Source organism: Rattus norvegicus, chromosome 5 (genome assembly GCF_036323735.1).
Source record: "Rattus norvegicus strain BN/NHsdMcwi chromosome 5, GRCr8, whole genome shotgun sequence".
NCBI classification, from domain to species: domain Eukaryota; kingdom Metazoa; phylum Chordata; class Mammalia; order Rodentia; family Muridae; genus Rattus; species Rattus norvegicus.
The window spans coordinates 76,593,356-76,615,000 of NC_086023.1; the positions used below are offsets into that span (position 1 = coordinate 76,593,356).

At 47.8% G+C, this 21,645-nt stretch overlaps 1 protein-coding gene across 8 annotated transcripts in view; it reads right to left on the bottom strand.

The window, feature by feature from the left end:
• Epb41l4b (erythrocyte membrane protein band 4.1 like 4B) overlaps nt 1–21,645 on the bottom strand; it is a 160,867-nt gene that overhangs the window by 106,470 nt on the left and 32,752 nt on the right. For all 8 annotated transcript variants that reach the window (XR_010066451.1, XR_005504513.2, XM_039110572.2 and 5 more), the window contains 1 exon segment: nt 10,177–10,281. Coding sequence is in view for 6 of the 8 variants with exons in the window: in XM_039110572.2 (XP_038966500.1) it covers nt 10,177–10,281 (105 nt within the window). In the remaining 2 variants the exon portion in view is untranslated.

Here is a 21,645-nt window from a genome sequence, read left to right on the forward strand (position 1 = left end):
GCAGACAGACTGACGCATGCTTGAGTTCAGACGGCAAGACACTGAACTCAGCTCTCCTGTGGGCGTTAGCAAGGTGATCTCTTGTCTGAATCTGTCATCCTAGTCCATCTGGCAAAGCCCTTTCCATAGATCAAGATGTGGGATGTGATCCTGGCAGGGCCCATCTGTTCTACTAGAACATCAGTTCTGGAAGTACGACTGGCATAGACTGGCTGTAGGACTTAATGGCCCGAGGCCTCATGGGGAGCACTGAAGCTCAGAGGTTAAAGAGAGTTTAAAATCTCTGTCCATGGAGCCCTTGCTAGGTAGTCGTAAGACTCAAGGTCTAGTACCTAGAAACTTCCTAGGCTTAGAAGGAATATCTAATTTGCCTTGAAATTAGAGCCAGAAGGGATCTAAAGAGAAAATCACATCCCCGGGAATGAGGGAAGGAAAGAACGCTGGGGATTCAGGTCTGGGGACAGGAGAGCAAAAAGGCAGTGGTGGGATTCAAACTCACTGTTGTTCGTGTCAGTGTCCCCAACCCAAGGCCCATTCAACCCAAACTGATGCCAAGCACCATCTCTACCTACATTCCTCTTCATCCAGAATGAACTTCATGGCAATGACTAGAGGTTTCCTTGAGGGTTAGCCTAAGTCTCCCCCGACAACAGCTTTGAATTAAGCACTGATCACGTGTTTGCCTGCCCCTCACCGCTGATGTTCCTGGATGGGCTATGGGAAGCCTGTTGTACTTCCTCAGTCCACATGACACTTCTCTCTTCTACCACGGTGGAGGCAGGAGATCAGAGCTCCTTACCTGCTCTTCTGGTATACGGCCACAAGTCTTTCTCACCATGTGCTAGCCCCTACAATGTCTGTAGGGTCAATGACGGTCTGCCATAGTTACACAGATAGCCACAGACCACATTTATACACAACCGTTTCCTCCTTCCTTCCTTCCTTCCTTCCTCCTCCTCCTCCTCCCCTTCCTCCTTCTCCTCTTCCTCTTCTCCCTCCTCCTCCTCTTCTCCTCCTCTTCTTCTCCTCTTCCTCCTCATAAATGTCAGGACTCAAATCCTCATACATGTTGGGCAGGTTCTTATCCCTGGGCTCCAGCCAGCCCTTTTTCTTATAGTCACATTTGAAGTGGCATGAGGCACAGGTGCAGGTAATGAATGACCTTCTGAGACACGGCCAGCAGGAAGTCAGGGGCACTGCAGTATCTCTGGCATCCACCAGAACTGTGTGTTAACTCTGCCGCACAGACTCCAAGCCAGAAAGAACAGGAAAAACAACACATGGCCTGGCTCAAAGGAAAGGACAAAATCGGCTTCTTTGAATCTCATGCTGTAAAATGTATTGCTATAAAAACGCCTCTATTCCTGCTGGGAAGGGGTCATTGAAGGGGACTCCAGGGCCACACATGTCCTATATAACACCTGCCCCTTGTAAGAGAAGGGAGACATCTATGAAGGACTCTTGTTAAGAATCCTGTCCTAGGGAGCTGGAGAGGTGGCTCAGTGGTTAAGAGCACTGACTGCTCTTCCAGAGGTCCTGAGTTCAATTCCCAGCAACCATGTGGTGGCTCACAACCATCTGTAATGGGATCTGATGGCCCCTTCTGGCGTGTTTGAAGAGAGAAACAGTGTACTCACATGCATAAAAGAAGTAAATAAAATCTTTAAAAAAGAAAAAAAAACCTGAGACATCAATGTCCAGTCATTCACCACCCCACCACCCCTGCTGACAGTCAGGTACTCTCTCCTCTGTGAGCCTGGCTATCCTCTGCTGGAGGATTAACCACACTGAATACAGTTATCTATCTAGCTCATGTCTGGAACCAAAGAGCTTGGCCCTGGTATGCCCTAAGTCAAGGTTGGCAAATGTTCTGTGTGTGTGTGTGTGTGTGTGTGTGTGTGTGTGTGTGTGTGTGTGTGTTTTTATGTGTGTATGTGTGTGTATATGTGTGTTTATGTGTGTGCGTGTGTGTGTACTGTGTATAGTAAATACCTGTATAGTGTGTGTGTGTGTTTATGTGTGTGTGTTTATGTGTGTATGTGTGTATATGTGTGTGTGTTTATGTGTGCGCGCGTGTGTGTGTACTGTGTATAGTAAATACCTGTATAGTGTGTGTGTGTGTTTATGTGTGTGTGTATATGTGTGTGTGTTTATGTGTGTGCGTGTGTGTGTGTGTGTACGTGTGTGTGTGTGTACTGTGTATAGTAAATACCTGTATAGTGTGTGTGTGTGTGTGTGTGTACTGTGTATAGTAAATACCTGTATAGTGTGTGTGCGTGTGTGTGTGTGTGTGTTTATGTGTGTATGTGTGTGTATATGTGTGTTTATGTGTGCGCATGTGTGTGTGTGCTGTGTATAGTAAATACCTGTATAGTCCAGTGGAAAGTACCGGATTTGGAGTAAGATCAAATTTTGGATCCCAACTTTGTCCTTACTTTATTGTGTACAAAGTTTCCAATTTCTCCGAGTCTTAGATTAATCCCCCTGTAAGATGGTCTGCTTTGTGTCAGTTTTACAGATGGGTAACAAATGCTGAGCAGAAGTCCTGCAAGCCTTTAGTTTAATGCTAGCTCATAGGAGGGATGCAATCAATAGCACCTACCAAGACCAGGTAGCACAAAGACCTGGAGGGGGTGGGGTGTTCAGGCCAGAGGCCCTCGCTCTCTGCAGAAAGCTTTATTATGTAAATTCACTCCCAAGCTCTGCTCTAAGCTGATCCCAAAAGTGCAGAACTGCCATGGGTCCCTGGGTGGCCTGCCTTTGCAATACAGAAAAAGGGAGACAGGAGGTCCCAGCTCCAACTGCTAAAAATAGGTGATGCCAACAGGATTTGACAGTTGCTTCAGGGCTGGGCAGGGTACCATGGAAACCAGGCTTGGCTCTTTTCAAGGAGCTGGAGATGTAAGCTTGGTGTACACCGAACTGTGCCAAAGCCTTACCACCACAACCCTTGGATGCTCATGTCAGAGGCTGTGTGGGGATACGGATATTTGGGGGAGCCTCTAATGTGGGACAATAAGCCCTGTTCAAGGAATCACTTCTTCCCAGCATCCCATCTGTTGCTCCTCCCATGATATCTTCCCCAAAATACCTCCCATGGCATCTGGCCACCTCCTAGACCCTGTGAACATCAATAACACCCAGCAGACTCTCTACTGAGCACTCTCCCACAGGCGTCACAGGCTTCCAGTGAGCTGCATCTTCTCAGTGCACTCATCCTGATGACTTTGTGTCCCACCCCGACCCTGCCCCGATGGAGAAAGAGACTGCTATGGTCTGAAGAAAGTTGGCTCCCAAGGCCTGTATGCTGGAAGCTTGGTCCCCAGTGTGATGGTGCTGAGGTACTTGAACCTTTAAGGGGTGGGGTAGGGCCTGGTAGCAAGAAATTAGGTCACAGAGTCCCACTTTCACCAGGTTAAGTTCTGGGGACTGAATCGATTCTGTGTAGTTAATGCAAGACCCTACACTCACGGCCTCTTCTGCACCCAACCACTTCTAATTTCTGTTTTTCCAATGTATCATGACCCCTCTCAGAAACCATCCATACTGGACACTGTCTACCTCATACTGAACTTTCAGTATCTAATACTATGAGGTAAATATACCTGCTTTCTTTATAAAGTACCCTGCACCAGGTATTTTTGCTACTGTAATACGAAACAAACTAAGCCAGAGAGACCCACAACCATGTTCCAGAGGATTAACCCTTCCCTCCTCCACGACTCCTGACTTCTGTCCTGTATATACTATTATCCCCCTCCCCAAACACATACACACACACACACACACACACACACACTCTTAACAGACAATAACAACGGAAGCTGAAGAGCACAGTGACAAGGTCAGGGATGTATACATTATATACATGAAATTGAAAACTTCAGTTGGAGCCTAAGCTGTGCTGCTAAATGATTCACCAAGGCTTTCCATCAAATGTAAAGAAATGTAAGTGGCTCTCCTGTGATGGTTGCTAGTGGGTATGTCCCTTGCTCCCAAGTAAAGAGGCAGCCATAAGTCTTAGGATGTAGTCAGAAAGATCTATTTAACTTTTTGAGATGCATTTCTTTTATGTGTGTGGTGAGTGCCTGAATATATTATGAGCACCACATGAGGCGCCCATGGTGTACCACAGACCAGTAGAGGACACTGAATCTTCTAGAACTGAAGCTACAGCAGGTAGTGGTAAGCCACACTGCCGTGTGGGTTTCGGGACCAAACCCTGGTCCCCTTAAAGAGCAGAAGTGTTCATAACTGCTAGGCCATGCCCCCAGATCTCTTTGTTTATATCTACAAATACGAAACCCAAGGATGTGTAATAAGGCTTCAGCAAAGGCAAATAAGCCCCAAGGTTTACATAGAGGAAAACATCCAGGGAGCTCAGGGCATATTTGAAGAACCATGAGTGGGCCTGTGGAGGTGACACAGAGGGACATCCAGAAATGTAAGTGGAGCGAGACATGTCAGTGGGGGATAGGCCCAACAGAACGGGACAAATGGCAGCGGGCACCATCAGGACCGGTCCATGACAGAATCAGCTGAAAAGACAGGGGTAAAAGGAAGGGCCCTGGAGGCAGCAGCACATCTCTTACATCCTTGGACTGGAAAGCAGATGGCGATCCCACACTTGCCTTACAGGAAGTCTCTCATGTGTGTAGAGTAAGATGCTGAAACGTCTCCAGGACCAGCAGAGCCAAGACACCTAGAGCCGTCTAGTCTGTGCAGGATACCCAGCCCTGCTGTGAACATCTCTCCCGCTGCATGGCGACAGGGCACAAGAACAGGAAAGCCTGCCAGCCATGTCAGCAGGGCTTCATGGCAAAGTCTTCCAGAACAGTCACATCCAAAGCTTTCCAGGAAGCAAAAAGGCTATCAAGGGGTCCCCTGAGGACCAGGACTGATGGCAGGCCAGCAAGCCCTTGGTACTAAACACAAAGATGATGGCTTCCTAGCTGAAGGAGACCCTGGAGCAGATGCACCTGCACACTAGTCCACTGATCATGAAGACTCAGAGTTCGTGGGCTCGGGACCCGAACTTCACAGGTGAGGGAACAGAGGCCAAGAGAGAAGGGATTGGCTGTCCGAAGGTCACTAGATGGGTCAGAACCAGGACCAGGGTCAAGGACCGATTCCAGATCCAGGGCTAACGAAAAGCACCACCCACCTGAGGCCAGACAGAGATGAGCTTGGATGAAGTGAAGGGCTCAAGAGTGTCAGAGGCTGAGGTGGTCAGAGGAGCTGAGCACAGAGAAGCTCTGAACGTGGTTGTACTGGCTAGGTTTGTGTCCACTTGACACAAGCAAGAGTCCTCAGAGAGGAGAGAGTCTCAATTGAGAAAATGCCTCCGTAAGATCTGGGTGTCAGGTATTTTCTTAATGAGTGATCCGTCAGGGAGGGTCCATCGCCTGGGCAGGGGGTCCTGGGTTCTACAAGAAGCAGGTTGAGCAAGCCATGAGAGCAAGCCAGTAAGCAGCACCCCTCCATGGCCTCTGCATTAGCTCCCACCTCCAAGTTCCTGCCCTGTGCATGTTATTGAACACTTTGGATAATGAATTGTTATATGGAAGTATCAAGGAAATAAACCCTTTCCTCTCCAGGTTGCTTTTGGTCTGGTGTTTCATCACAGCAGTAACAACCCTCATGTGGTGGTTCGCATATGCGTGGCCCAGGGAGTGGCATGACGAGAAGGTGAGGCCTTGTTGGAGGAAGTCTGTCACTGTGGGAGTGAGACCCTCCATCTAGCTGCCTTGGAAGCAGTCTTCTCTTGACTGCCTTCAGATCAAGACATAGAACTCTCAGCTTCTTCTCCAGCACCATGACTGCCTGGATGCTGCCATGCTTCCTGCCTTGGTAATAGACTGAGCCTCTGAACCTGTAAGCCAGCCCCAACGAAATGTTTTCCTCTCTAAGAGTTGCCTCGGTCATGGTGTCTCTACATAGCAATGAAACCCTAACTAAGACAGAAGTTGGTACCAAGGATTCAGGTATTGCTGTGATAGGCCTGACCATGGTTTTGTCTGGAGGAATGTAGATTTGGGGACTTTGGATTTGGGAACCTTAAGTGGGCTTTATGGAATATGGGTTAGTAGGGATATGGAAGATATTGGTGCTGAGGATGTGAACTGTGGAAATCTGGCTCTTGAGCTTTCAGAAAAGAATTTTAGTACGCAGCCAAGAGACTGTTCTTGTGATATTTTGGTGAAGAATGTGGCTTAGGCAGTGAAAGAAACCACTGGAAAACAGAAAGCTGGTGATGATGTAATAGAAAACCGAGCCATGTTCCATCCCCAACATGCAGCAGAACTAGGCAGCTTCAGTCATGTGCTCTGGCTTTAAGGTAAAGAGTAGAAAAAGGGGTTACTGGGACAACCGATGCTAGTTAGCTGGAGCTAAGAAATTAGCAGTGATTAAGAAGAAGTCAGAATCACTAAAGTGAAGTCTGGGAAGTGTTTTCTGAAAGCACAAAGGGGAACCTGTGTTCCACAGATAACCAAGGTTGTACCTCATGCTGCAGCTGGACTTGGTAATGTGTAAGAGTCACCAGGTAGTACTGGTTTTGAAGGTATGAAGGGGGTCATGAGGAGCAGCTGAGGTTTGGAATTGTGAGAGGTCGAGAAAGGCCATTGGTGAAGGTACAGCTTCAACTGGGGTTGATGGCCCAGGACTGACTGGGTCATGCAAAGAAGTTAAAGCTTGGCACCATGAAGAGAGGCTATGAGAGGCTACTGGTGAAGCCTAGTTGCAGAGGAAGGCTCCAGGAAATCGGAGATGCCAGTACCATGGGATGACCACCAGAAACAGCAGCAGCAGTGGAGGAGCCCAGAAGATCATGTGTGGATCCCAGACACTGGAACAAGAAGCTGTAATGCTGAAGTTGCCTTGGAGACGCCAAGTTATTCGAGATGCCAACGCCATGGGAAACCCCCTGAGGAAAGCTGCTAGAAGGGACAGAAGCAGCCAAAGAGAAAGGTTGTGCTGCAGTCGACAAAGCAGAAAGGAGTTGGACATCAGACATGAGTCTGATGCAGAGTTTGGAGTTTGCCCAGCTGCCTTTTGGTCTTGCTTTTGCCCAGGATTTCCTTGCTATGTCTTTTTGGAACAGTAATGTATATCCTGTATGATGTTAGAGGAGAGGTATGTGATCTGCTTTTTTTTTTTTTAATTTTAATTTTATAGTTGATTACAGTTAAGTGACTTAATGAATCTCAGAAGAGACCTTGAACTTTGGACTTTTAAACATTGTTGATAGACCATGGGAACCTCTGAAGTTGGACTAAATGTGCTTTGCACTGTGCTATGTATGGCTAGGTATGGCCCCCATAGACTCGTGCATTTGAATAAGCCTATGGAGGCTAGGGAGTGCAATGTGGTGGTTTGAATACGCTTGGCCCAGGGAATGGCACTATTAGGAGATCTGGCCTTATTGGAGAAGCGTATCACTGTGAGGATAGGGTTTGAGACTCTCCTCCTAGCTGTCTAGGAAACAGTCTTCTCCTGACTGCCTTCAGATTGAAACATAGAACTCTCAGCTCCATCTCCAGCACCATGAACCTCTGAACCTGTAAGCCAGCCATGATTAATGTTTTCCTTTATAAGAAGTTGCCTTGGTCATGGCTTCTCTTCACGACAATAAAACCCAAAGTAAGACAACAGTGGTCCTCAGGAATAAACCTCTTTGTCCCCAGGTTGCTTTTGGTCTGGTGTCTCATCACAGCAATAGAAACCCAACTAAGCCAGTGTCATTCTAGAAGCAGCTGGAAAGGAACTGTGGGCTGTGCTCAGAAGGAAGATGCAGAGGCAAGCTGACTGCTTTACCCAAGGACGGAGTAAGGATAAACTAATAGAGAGGCTAGAAGGTTCAGGGTAAGAAGCACAGGAGCCTAGAACAAACGGCCTCAGTCTTCTCTGCAGATAGACAGCTGCTAGTCAGGATTGGTGTGGATCTGACTAGAGGTCAGTGGTAGGAACCAAAAGAATGAACCAAGGGGCATCCAGGCATCCGTGAAAAGCTCACACTTCTGAGGCACAGCTTGAGGATTAGACTTGGCTGAGCCTGTGATCTCTGCTGCAGACAAACGATACAGACTGGTGTCTCCAGCATTGTTTGACAGCCTGGGAAAAGCCACAGAGAAACCAGATGAGCATGGTTGCCAAGGGGAGGCCAGTTGTGTGACAAGAGAACCAAAGGCTGAGTGAGGACCAAAGCCTAGTCCTCTAAGGCAGGAAAGAAGGCAAAAAAAAAAAAAAAAAAAAAAAAAAGAGGAGACTGGGGGATGTGAGGTGGGTCAGAAATATGGGAGTTAGGGAATCTGTGAGATTTGCTGAAATGAAGCCTAAATGAGAAGAAACAGTGTCCAGAATATGGTCAGGGCCAGCAACATGAGTTCTAAGTTCATCCAAGTGAAGAAAAACAAAAATAGACACGGAGATGGCTTCGATGGATGTGAAGGTCAGCCATGAGGGCAGAGCTCAACTTTAAAGAAGTAGACTGGGCTAAAGAGGCAGAGAGGGAGAAGCTGGGAGGCCTCCCTAACACTTGGGGTAAAGGGAGTCTCTCCAGCTGAGAAACAGAGAAAGAACCAGGATCAGTCAAGGAAGCAAGAGCTGTTACAAGGTAAGGAATTTAGAGCATACAGAAGTCCTAAGGTACAGGAGGAAGAGGTGGGATCACCCAAGAACTGTCCCCCCTCGGGAGGATGTAGCCAGGAGCACCAACAGCCAGACTCTATCACCTCAGGGCTCAACGTCTCCCTGATACTAAACCCAATTACCAGGTACCAGGTTTGAGCAGCTACATCTTAAAGCTATCCCCAGGGAATATCTGGTAACTGTCTCCCACGTATAAAGAGCTTCAGATCTCCAGCTCAAACAGGTTCCCAGAATACCCAGCTTCCAAACATGGTCTGACCCAGCACCCTATCCCTCCTGTCCCATACTTCTTCTAATCAGTCTGTGTGGTAGGTATGTGTCTGCGCATACGCATGTGGCGGCTAGACGCCAATGGGCTTACTCCTCAACCATTCCACGCCTTGTTTTTTGAGACAGGTTTCTATCACTGGGCCTGGAGCTCACTGAGTAGCAAAGCTAAAAAACTAGCAAGCTCTAGGGTACAGCTCTCCCCAACTAACCCCAGGGGACGGGGATGGAACATCGCTGGGGTGACAGACAAGTGCCCTCACACTGATTAACATGGGTGAGGGGATCCAAACCCAGGAACGTGCGTCCTCATATTTGCACTGCTGAGTGCTCTCCCTGTATCCACTGTCATGTTAGTTACATCAACCATATTCATCACCTTCTCTTCAGAGCTTAGAATAGAGCCCAGTGTACAACAGCCACTTAGAAAACACTTTTAGAATGCCGAGTGCATTGTCTTTGAAACCTGAAGGCACAGCTTGTTGAGAAGGACTAGGAAGTCACTCCTGCTCTCAGAAACAGAAGCGCTAGGGCTGGACAGGTGGCCCAGAGGTTAGGGGCATTGGCTATTCTTTCAGACAACCTGGGTTTAATCCCCAGCACCCACAGGGTTGATCACAACTGTATGTAACTCCATTCCCAAGGGATCCAAAGCCCTCTCTGGCCTCAGGCACTGCATGCACAGGGTACATAGACATACACATAGGGAAACACCCACGTGACATAATTAATTTAAAAGGAAATAAATGCACTGAGCTTTGCAGAGGTCATTCATTCTAGCACCTGTCTCCAGAAAAATGAGGTGAGTCTGTTCTGACTATCACCCCCAGAGCCAAGGTCAGCTGTGACCGCCCCCTGAATCCTCCCCCACGTCGGCTGTGCTCACAGCAGCTGCTTGCTTCCCATCCTGGTTCTGCAAGAAAGGACTGGATCCTCTAGCCCTGCCACCAAAAAGATGTCTATAAAGGGGATTTTCCTTCATCTTCCTCCTCCTTTATTAGTAATGTTTCTATCATATACTGGTGTCTGGCCATGTTCCCAGAAGGTGTTCTTTGCACATAGCCTCCTGGTCAGTGGCTACTTCAAGGGGGAGAGGGTCCAACGGGCATCCTGCATGCACTTCATTCAGGCACCAGCACCGCCCGCCAAGCTCATTACTGGGACAATATCTCAATTTTCCTCTTTTCTCTATCAATGTCTGGGGCTCTATAATTAGCATGAAGAGCCATCGCTTTTGAAATGAATCACTGCGTGACATACCGTGACCTGGGCGGAGTCGAGAAACTGCAGACCAAAATAATCTGTTTCCACCAGGTCCAAGTGGTACACAATCTGGTCGAACAAATCCTGGCCTTTGGCATGTTTCTGGAAGACAAAGAAGAGCATGAAAATTGAGGGTACGACAAACGGAAACAAACATAATTTTTTATAAATCCGTTTTATAAACTGCATTGCAGGCATACAAATTCATAAACTTTTAATTAGTCTTATTTAAGTGAAGTAAGAATCCCTAATTAAAGATATCCAGATACCAAGTGATCCTATGGAGTCAGAGGCCCAGGCGAAAACTGTCAAATCTCCCCTTACAAGAAGGAAGCTTTTTAGATGAATGGCTTTGTGCAATGGTAAGTTCTACCCAGGCCAGGCACTCTGTAAAGGGATGTGATGGGACTCTGCTCCAGCACAGCCTTCCCCAGCTGGCTGTCAAGGCAGGCCACCTCAGCAAACCTGCTAATTCTTGTAAATTGGCTTGTCCAGCCTTCTGATTTTACAGCGCCATTAACCGAAGCCCAGGAAAAACAATCAGCCACAGAGCATAGCCATCTAGCTAGGACTCCAACCCAAACCCCAGGTCCACTCCAGGGTTCTGTGTGGTCACATCCAGAGCAGGAATACAGAAAAGAGTCAGGTGCAGCAACCATGCCTGCTCCTCAGAAACAGGCACGGCCTTGGACAAGCCACATCTCTTGCTTCCCCTTCTGCTGTGCGAAACGGGCTGCCGACAGGTGCCTTCCCCAGCCCCTTTTCAGAAAGCAGAGATCTCAGACAGGAAGCTGCTGCAAGGCGACGCAGACCTTTGACTGACTAGGAGGCTTCTGAGTACTCGCAGAAGCAAAATGCGGGCACGTGTCCCCAGTAAAAATCAACACTGCAGCGAAGACATCTCAACTCGGTGTCAAAGGAAGGAACAAACAGCAACTTCAGACGTGACTGGAGAACCCACTTCTGACTACAGACATCAGCACTCGACAGGAAAGCAGCTGACATCACATGACCTTTCCCTGTTAACTGAAGAGTAGGTAGCAGCCAACAGGCAAATTAACTGAAGAGGGAGCAGGTTTCAGTGGAACAGACAGAACTTCGAAACTCCCAATACCACGCAGGCAGGCACGACGCTTCGTGAGCTTGGGTCAGGCGGTGCTTGATGAAAGATGTCAACAGCATAAGCTAAGTAACCAAAGGAGCAGTGAACTGCATCTCCAAGAATGAAACTTCTGTGCTTCAAAGGCACTGAGACGTCAAAAAAAAAAAAAAAAGAAAAAAAAGAAAAAAAAAGAAGCAGCAGCAGCAAAGGCAATCCACAGTATGGGGGGAAGTTTGCAAATCATAGCCCGTCACTCCAGCCTGTGGGGAACTGTTCCAGCACCAGTCAAGAAGACCAAAATGCACAGATGCTCAAGTCCCTCATATGCATGGCAAATAAGTCATGCACGTCCTCTCACGTGACTTAAACCCTCTAGCAGACTCACGCCACGTAAGACAACAGCTGTTATGCAAAGAGCTGTTCTTGCTTCACCGTGCTGTTTAGGGAATCACCAAGGAAGAGTCTATACACATTCAGTGCTGCCACAATTTTTTCCCAGTAGTTTTGATCCAGTTAAGTTGGCGTCAAGGGCCAACTGTCTCTGATAAGAGACTTTTACTCAAAATAAAAGAAAGAACTATTATAACCCAATAACAAAAAGACGAGTATCTAATTGGGATGTGCTCTGAAGATCTGCAAGGGTTCAGTAAGCACCTGGAAATGTGACAACAGCATCAGCAGCCAAGGGACCTGTATAAGCCATGACCCCACAAGTAAGACAATCAGACCCCACTGCATGCCCAATCAGATGGCTGGGATGGAAATGACCTAACGACAAGTGCTGGAGGCACAGAACTCCTCACACTGCTGATAAAATAACAGACTGCAACCACACTGGAAAACACTCTTATCAGCTCCCGAAATGGTTAAGAACAGATTAGCACGGGGTTGGGGATTTAGCTCAGTGGTAGAGCGCTTGCCTAGGAAGCACAAGGTCCTGGGTTTGGTCCCCAGCTCCGAAAAAAAGAAAAGAAAAAAAAAAAAAAAAAGAACAGATTAGCACATGGCCTGCAAGTCTATCTGGAGGAATGAATGAATGAATGAATGAATGAGTGAATGAGTGAATGAGTGAATGAGAGAGAAAGAGAGAAAGGAAGGAAGGAAGGAAGGAAGGAAGGAAGGAAGGAAGAAAGAAAGAAGGAAAGAAAGAAAGAAAATTCATGCTCATGAAAATGTTGTACATGGATGTTCACAGCAGCTCTATGCGTTATACCCGAAAGGCAGAAACACAAAACAGCCATCAATTGATTATCAAAATATAAAACTCATTTGGTGGACTATTATTTTACCATAAAAAGGACTGGTGAGGTTGGAGAGATGGTTCAGTGGTTAAGAGCACTGACTGCTCTTCCAGAGGTCCTGAGTTCAAATCCCAGCAACCACATGGTGGCTCACAATCACAGCAATGGGATCGGATGCCCCCTTCTGGTGTGTCTGACGACAGTGATGGTGTACTCACATACATAAAAGAAGGACTGGAGCACTGATGTATGTTAGCACAGGGATAAGATAAGAAAACCCTCTTCTTCAGTCAAGGAAACTGGTCACAAAGCACTGTACTGGTATGACCCTATATCATAAGAAGTGTTAGAGTGGACCAACCCTAGAGACAGAAATTAGGTTGTGGTTGCTTAGGGTTGAGGGGGTTGGGAGGTGATAGCTAGGCTGGTGTTTTGTCAATGAAATGTCCTAAAATTGACCATGTTGACAGATGCAGAGTTCAGCATATATGGAAAGCCTCTAGACTGGACACCTTAGAAGGTGACGTGTGAATCCCAGTAAAGCTACTACATACACTAGAGTTTTCTTTGTTAAAGAATCCCAACATGTAAATTAATCAGGAACAAGAAAGTTGCAACATCAACATCTCACAGCCTGAATGGCAGCACACTGGCAACTCGTACCCTGTGAAGTAGCCAGCCAGCATCTGTGTTACAGAACACCCCACCTCCTCAGTCACAATTGCTTCCAAGTCTCCACAAGATCCAGCCTAGGAAAAACTCTAGAAACCCCATAATGCAAACCACCCAGTTTCTAGTATAGAAAGAAGAGATGAGGTGGAGAGAGGCAACCGCAGTTTCAAAGATAAAGACTGTCTTCAAAAAGACAAAGTCAAACCACAATACCTAGGACAGATGGACATACAGATGGACAGATGTGTGCACGCGCGCACACATGAACAGACACACACACACACCACTGACATACTGTCTAGGCACACACTTGGGGGAAGAAACTTGAAATGAATAAGGAAGCGACCACACTAAAGTCAAGGTAGCTGCTGCTCGTGAACGAAGACCCCAGAAGGTGGTGGGATGGAGGGACACGCCTGGGCATGTAGATTTTATCTTGGGAGATGGGATGTTTGCATTGCAGTAACTCACAAACTATCGGCACATCTCTATAGGAAATATACACAGTAAAACGGTAGGGATGAAGCCTCACCATAGAGGGCAAGAACACCGAAAGGTCTTGCCTTCAAGACTCAGCATCTACCACTAGAAGGCAGACTGAAGCCTCCCTCTGAGCGAGCTCCTCCAAGGCAACAACAGGCAGAGAGGGCTAAATGTACAATGAGGCAGGGGCACGGACAGCTGCACCCCAAGGTGATCTTGTGCAAAGCTGTAGGCATGCACCTACCTGTGGGACTAAGAGGAAGGAGGAGGGTAACCCTTACTCCCTGTTATGAGATGCCTGACAGTACAGGTGAACTGAGTCACCTGGAGCCCCTTTAGGTTGGAGAGCTGACTTTTGCAGGACAGGAAAGCTGAGAGTGGGCTATGGTACGATGGCTTCCACCACCACCCCCATCCCCCCATCTTCATCCTTCTAGTCTCCCTAGACTGGGTTTCTGCTTTGAGGACCCCTCCAACCTACCCTTCATTCCACCTCTGTCCGTGAAGCTGGTAGGGCTGCTGGGGAGTCCTTGTTCCAACAGAAGATACGGTAAGGCACAGCTGATGATGTGTTTACAGATGCCCAGGAGGCAACCATGAGCCCACCAACGGAGGCCCTGGCACGGCAGAAGGAAGGATCCCTTCCCTATGGAAAAGTCCCTCCCCTGCCTCTACCCAAAGGATGGAGGCAGAAGAGTATTCGGAATGAAGCACAGTGGCGGTGTGCACTGGCCCTTTTCACTGTGCATTATCAGTTAATAACCTGGAGTTGATGAAATCAAAGCTTGGATAATAAGTCTTGAAATCAAGTAGGGAGGCACAGGTGGGGTGCAGACTGGAGTTGAGACTGGATTTGGTTGGGTTCTGTGGCCCCACGTATTCAGGGCACCAGGTGAAGCCCACAGGGCAAGTTTGGGAGGACTGATGAACTGCTTAGGGTCGCAGTGGGTAGTCCGTCTGTCTGGTTCCTGAACACAGTCTCTTGCTTCCTCCTGGCCTAGGTCTTCTGCTGTCCTGCTGCTAAAACCTTTCTTAACTAGTTCTGTCCCACTAGGGGACTCTTTAATGAGGCATCAGCTCCACCACAGCGGGTGTTGCTTAGGGCTGGCTGCACTGGAGAGCAACAGGGAGTACATCCTGAGGACTGGTTGTTATGGGAAAGACGACAGAGTGCCAGAGTTAGGAGTTTTTCCTTCTCCCTCCCAAACTGCACTTGTTGTCAACTGTCCAAAGGTCAGGTTTTTAAAGAGAAGTTTAAAGGGAAACACCCAAAGCTTCCCATTTGAATATGCCTGTCTTTGTTTCAGCAAATATCCTGTTTCTATAAAGCAGTGTGTGGTATATATAATACACGTTTTTAACATTTTATTATTGTTATGTGCCTGGGGCATGGTGGCAAGGAGAGGGCGTAGGCGTGCCACAGTGCATGTGTGGAAGCCAGAGAGGCAATTCTATGGAGATGGTTCTCCCCTTCCACCTTTATGTGCAATTGCAAAGATCTAACTCAGATGGTCTGGTTTGTGTGGCAAGTACCTTGACCATGGAGCCATCTTGCCAGTCCTACGTACGACGCATGTGCTTTTATGCAGTTGGCATCAAAGCTCATCTGCTGCTTTGCACTTATGCCTCCCTCTTGGTAACTACCCTCTCCACCGGCACAATCTCACCGCTTCTGGGTGAGCACTCCCTGAGGGCAGGGTCTAGCCATGCTCACCTGAGTAACCACATCTCTGTCGATCCACCTCCAAAGCACAGAGCCTAACATGCACGCGCGCGCGCGCACGCACACACACTCACACACATATGTCTCGACCTAGATAAGTGGCGTATAGGTAGATGATCGAGAAGACATACAGTGGGGTCTGGGGCAGGAAGGAGATGCAGGGGACGGGCTGTGCTTACGTATGGTACCAACCACAGATTAACGGTGCCTCACAAGCGGCAAGTCTTATTAAGCAAGGGAATATGTTTATTACAATATTTTCAAATCATGAATTCCGCAAAGCAGCACCTAGGGAACCGACCGCACTTCCAAGGCCATTTACCCAAACACAATTTTGTTGCTATTATGTGACGAGCAGTCTAATGGTTACCATAGGAGATGAGTTACTGTGAAAGTCATCCTTGATGCGTTAATATAAACGAAGTCTCCCCATCTGTGCCAGCTTTAGTCATTCGGTCATTTAACAAGTACCCAACTGAACGTTCATCAACTTCTGGCTGCCATTCCATGGCCTGCATATGTTATGGGGGTTAAGAAGTGGGAGAGTGCGGGGTTGGGGATTTAGCTCAGTGGTAGAGCCCTTGCCTAGCAAGCGCAAGGCCCTGGGTTCGGTCCCCAGCTCCGAAAAAAAGAAAAAAAAAGAAAAAAAAAAGAAGAAGTGGGAGAGTGCGATGGACCATATCTATATCCTAACCTTGAGTGGTAGAGGCAGGGGGATCGAGAGCTCAAAGCAATGTTCTTCTGAGAGCTCTAGGCCAGACGGGGCTACATGAGCTCATGACTCCAAAACAAAACAAAACAAAAACAAAGCAAATAAACAACAACAAAAAAATGGCATAGTGGTGAGTGCCTTTAATTTATCTGGGAGGCAGAGGCAGGGAGATCTCTGAGCTAGCCTGGTCTACAGAGCAAGTTCCACACCGACCAGGGCTACATAGTAAGACCCCCATCACAAAAGGAAATTCAAAAATTAAAAAGCCTGGGAGGAAGACATGGCTCAGAAAATTTAAGAGTATCTTTCCGGACAGGAGTCTGCTCACAACACCAACGTTAAGTGGCTTACGAGTGCCTGTAACTGCAGCTCCAGAGGATCCAATGTCCTCTTCTACCCGCCAAGGGCAATGCACACACACGCACAAACCTACGCTCAGACACACGCGTAAACAAATAATAATAAAAGTGGAGCTTTCTTTTAGAGCCTAAAGAAACAGTCTGCAGCATGGAGAGCTGCGCCTGCTCACGGCGGGAAGTCCTCAGTGAATGAGCACTGGCTGAGAAGCTAACTGGTACAAAGCAGCTTAGGACACACACAGCGCGTACCTCCTGCCCACTGAGGCCACAGTCTGGCCCGCAGTTCTGATCGCCAGATTTATATGCCGAGCTCTCCTTGGATACAGCAGGCTCTAGCAAGCTCTACCTTGAGTTCTTGCGGCCCTAATTCTTAGGCCTCCCATCTCAACAACATCGTTTTCCCAAGGACGAGCAGCTTTGATCAGAATGCCTCTCTGTAGCTGCTCCTTCTGATCTGACAAGAGAGGGAATAACAAGCTCATTAAAATCTGCGCACAAGTCCATAGTTGCCAACCAAGGTTGGGGTGGGCAGATAGACAGACAGACAGCGACTAGGGAAAGGCTGGCCAGCCAAGAGGCTCCTGTGCTGACTCACTGGTTCCCAGCCATGTTTCTGATAAGGAAGGGAGACTCCTGGACAGCCAGTATCTTCACTGCATGTCCTAAATAAATAAGCCATGGTACTACGTGACCTCAGATAAGATACTATTGGCAATGTCTTACTGCAACCTGTCTCAGCTTCGAGGCAAACAGGTCAAATCTAGTTGTGGAACAAAGATGACAGAAGCCAACTGTCCAGATCTCATTCCATCTCCAAAGTAGAAAATGCCAGGCATCCCAGGTAGACTTCAAAGGAAGGCATAAGCTAAGCTGGGCATGCTCCATGAATACGTGTGTATGTTCTAGTTGTGAGCTAAACTGGGAAGGTACAGTGTCTGTCTGAACAATGTAAGCGACTGCAGGAGCCCTCTCAACACACCTGCTCCACATCCATCCCATGCTGTGTCCCCGTGTGCCATGTTCCTGTCCATCCCCTCAGGTCCAAACATGTCATACCCAGACGATAGTGATGGCCCCAAGTGACCCTAACGTCTCTAGTTTTGTGTCTGCCCACTACCACCCTTCTCTGTGTCTCTGAGACGAATTGTCATTCAAGATATTCTTCTCTGCTCAAAAACACCTACCAGAGAAGCAAGTTTTCTGTGGATGCTGCAGCCTGGTCTATGACTTTGCCCAAAGCCTAACAAGTTCTGCCTCTCCCTAGGACCCTATGAGTTTCGAACCCCAGTCAAGCTCTGAAGCCTGATGCCTTCCAGATACAACATCATGTTACCTTCCATAGCAGCCCCTACCTCTACGGCTTGACTTGTGTCCTTTCTTCTACCCACGAAGCTGTTCTCCAACCCCGCTCCTCTCCTCACCTGCAGAAAGCTGAACTCTAGGCCCAGCACCCTTCCCAAATTATCTTTTGTTTCACCTGGCGTTTGGAAGCTGACACAAGCATTAGCACAGATAGATTAGGGAGAATCCTCAGTCCCACACAAAAGTCTTCAAGGACCATTGTTTCAGAAGCCTGATCTCCCCACTGCAATTCTGTCCTGAATTCTCTATAGCTGGCAGGGACCTGAGAACAAAAGTCTAGTACGACCATTGCTCACCCAGACCTCTTATCAGCTCTAACACACATGGTTACACTGGTGTTTTAGAAATCATATCCCACTGTGGCCTCTCTTTAAGGCCGATGGAAATCTATTTATTCATATATTTCCTGTTTGTTTATCTGGTTTCTGGTGCTGAACTGAGGATCAAATCCAGAGCCTTATACATGCTAGGAAATGCTTTGTTTTACTCAAACAAGGTGTCTTAGGGCTTCTATTTCTGTGAAGAGACTCTTAAAAAGGAGAACGTTTAATTTGGACTGGCTTACAGTTGAGAGATTTAGTCCATCATTGTCATGACAGGAAGCAGGGTGGCACACAGGCAGACACGGTGCTGGAGAGGTAGCTAAGAGTTCTACATCTGGATCTACAGGCGGCCGGAAGAGACGGGGCCATTAACCTTGGTTTTGAGCTTCTGAGATCTCAAAGCCTGCACTCTAGTGCTATACTTCCTCCAACGAGGCCACACCTACTCCAACAAGGCCACACCTACTCCAACAAGGCCACACCTACTCCAACAAGGCCACACTTACTCCGAGTTCACACCTAATAGTGTTACTCCCTACAGACCTATGGGGGCCATCTTCATTCAAAGCATCCCACAGGGTGTTACTATTCAGTACAGGCTGGAACCACAGTGCTCTTGCTTGCACTTACCAAGCGCTGACTGGACAGGCATGTGCCACCTTGTTTTGTTTTTTAAATAAATTTCAGAATCCCATGCAAGGGTTAAAAAACAAGCAAATCGGGCTGGAGCGATGGCTCAGCGGTTAAGAGCACTGACTGCTCTCCCAGAGGTCCTGAGTTCAATTCCCAGCAACCACATGGTGGCTCTCAACCATCTGTAATGGGATCCGATGCCCTCTTCTGGTGTGTCTGAAGAGAGCGACAGTGTACTCACAGACACAAAATACATAAATAAAATTTTTTAAAAAACAAACAAACAAACAAAAACCATTTAAAAACCATTTTGAAGTGCTCGGGTTCAAACCCAGGGCCTGAACAAACGAGGCAAGCCATCTACTGAGCTGTATCCCATCCCCTATGCTCATGATTTCTGAAGAGAACAGCTGGGTTTTTGTTTGTTTGTTTTCAAATTTGCTTCCATTAAGTTTCATCATCCTTAAATTAGCCTGAGATCTATTATACGTTAAGTGCATTAAGAGTCTCTCACTCCGTCTCTCAGGGATCCATCTCACTTTTTATAACATGTGGAAGTGCCACAGGTGGGCCTGGGTGGGGATGGCAGTACACAGTGCCTCGTTAAAGGCACCTGTGTGGTGAGAGGCTTCCGGCCTGGACATGAATATGCACAGTCCCTGTGCTCTGTGGGGACACATGCTGGATCAGAAACCCAGTTCTATGACACCCCCCATCCCCTCAGCAAACCAAACATGACCTTTGCCACTCCTGAGAAAATGGCAACGATCTCGTCCATCTGTCCACCTTGCTCAATAGCTCTATCAACAAGAGAGCGAGTGGGCATCATGCTCTCCCTAGCAGAACCTAACTTTCACCCAAACCTTCTATCTCCTGCTAGGACACCTGCTTAGGCCCAAGGCCATGTGCTTTTAGTCAACTCTAACTACAACTCAAGGTATCTGAGGTCTAATAATCCCATCAAAAGGAAGACTGAGGTTAGTCTGGCTTGGGGATTGTTTTAAACCTGCCTTGATCCCTACAGATCAGTTTCCTTTTCTAATGTGTTAATACTTCCAGCCTGAATGTGTTTCCAAGCCCTCCCTGGGATCATAGTTGGCTTCACAGTTGGTAGTTCTCAAAAGCCCCTGCCAGGAGGCTAGAGCCCACAGTTTCTGGGAAGTGCTACCTTTGTGATTAGTCACTGGCCCTCCTACTCCCAACCCCTGCCAGACTTGTCAGTTTTCCCTCTCTCTTTGCTTGTCTCTGTCTTCTTTCCTTACCTCCTTCCTTCTGCTAACAGAGCTGTTAGGGTTAGTGCCCAAGTCCTGGTGCCCCTAAAAAGCTCGCCTCAAAAAGATGTTACCATTGTGGTCTCCTTGCTAATAAGAACAGAGTACGACAGTGACATTGTCCAGCTCTACTTCAAGTCCATCTTCAGGATCCTGACATGAGGTTTATGTTTAAATAGAGTAATCAGGGCAAGAATTACACATGGCCAAGCAGTCCTGGCCAAGTGTGATCCACCCATCACCAGCCCATCCATGCTGGGTTCCAGTCTCTCCTGTAAGGAGGCAGTCAGGAAGTATGAAATGTCTCCTGAGTAGACACGAGCTCCTCCTGTGGCTGTCACCAGGCTTCAACATTTTCCTTCTCCCAGCATGAGGTTCCTGGAGAGATTCTAACTCCTTGGAACTGTTGCTTTAATAGTCTGATGACCAAGAACAGAGTCCAGAATGTCTTCAGGATCTTTCCATTCCTGACAGGACGGCTACACCTTTCCTTTCCACTTGAGACTCTGAGAATCTCGTACCTGCTGGACAGACGTTCTATCACTCCTGAGCCCCACCTGACCAGTTTTCTGTGAGCCTTTGTAAAAACACTAGTTCTCTGTTAGAGACACATAAGTGGCCTAGGCACGTCCCCATGTGTTGAGAACTTGGCTCTCAGAGTAACGCTGTTGGAAGAAGCTTACCTTTGGAGCTTTGGGGGTTGGTGGGTGCCTAGTGGGGAGTCTTCAGGTCACTGGGGACATGCCCTTGAAGGAGTTTATGAAAGCCCACCCCACTGCCATCTGGTGTCACTTTCTGGTCCTGATGTAAACGGTTTCTCCTCTGCCACCTGACCTGTTCCTACCATGATCTGCACCTGCAGACCCAAAGCAATCCGGCCAGCTGCTCTTGGACCATAACCTGCATAAACACAGGCCAAAGGAAAGCTCTCTCTCTTGCAAGTAATTACTACCAATAATCTGAGAGAGTAACAAGAACTAGAAAAGTCCCCAGTGTCAACGTAGCTAAACCGAGATAAACACAGGTAAGCTGCTGTTAACACACATCATCGGAAACAAAGAAGATAAGGCTGTCAGAACACAAACAACTAAACTCCAAATAAGCCAGCTTGGCAGAAGAAATACTATTCCAGCAACTAGAGAGTCGGCTCAAAGATTAGGAGCACTCTTTGCTCCTGCAGAGAAGAGCCAGGTTCAGCTTCCCAGCACCCGTGTGGTGGCTCACAACCGTCTGTGACTTCAGTTCCAGGAAACACAATTCCCTCTTCTGGCCTCTGCCAGCACCAAGCATGCAAACTGTATATACACACATGCGCTCAAGAAGAAAAAACTACTGTTCTACCCATTAGCGAGATCCAGTGACTGAGAAGCAGACGGTGAGCCAGCGAGGTGTGTACACCTGTAATCACTGGGCCTTCTAAGAAGGCTGAGGCTGGAAGACCCCAAGTTCAAGGCCTCCCTGTCCCAAAATAATGTCTCTCCCAAAACGGAGGCTAGGCCAGGTTAGACCGCTTCCACCTGGCAGGACAAGCTTTGAACCCCAAAGTTTCCTGCCTTTAAACGCAGAGTCCTTTTCTCTTCTCCCA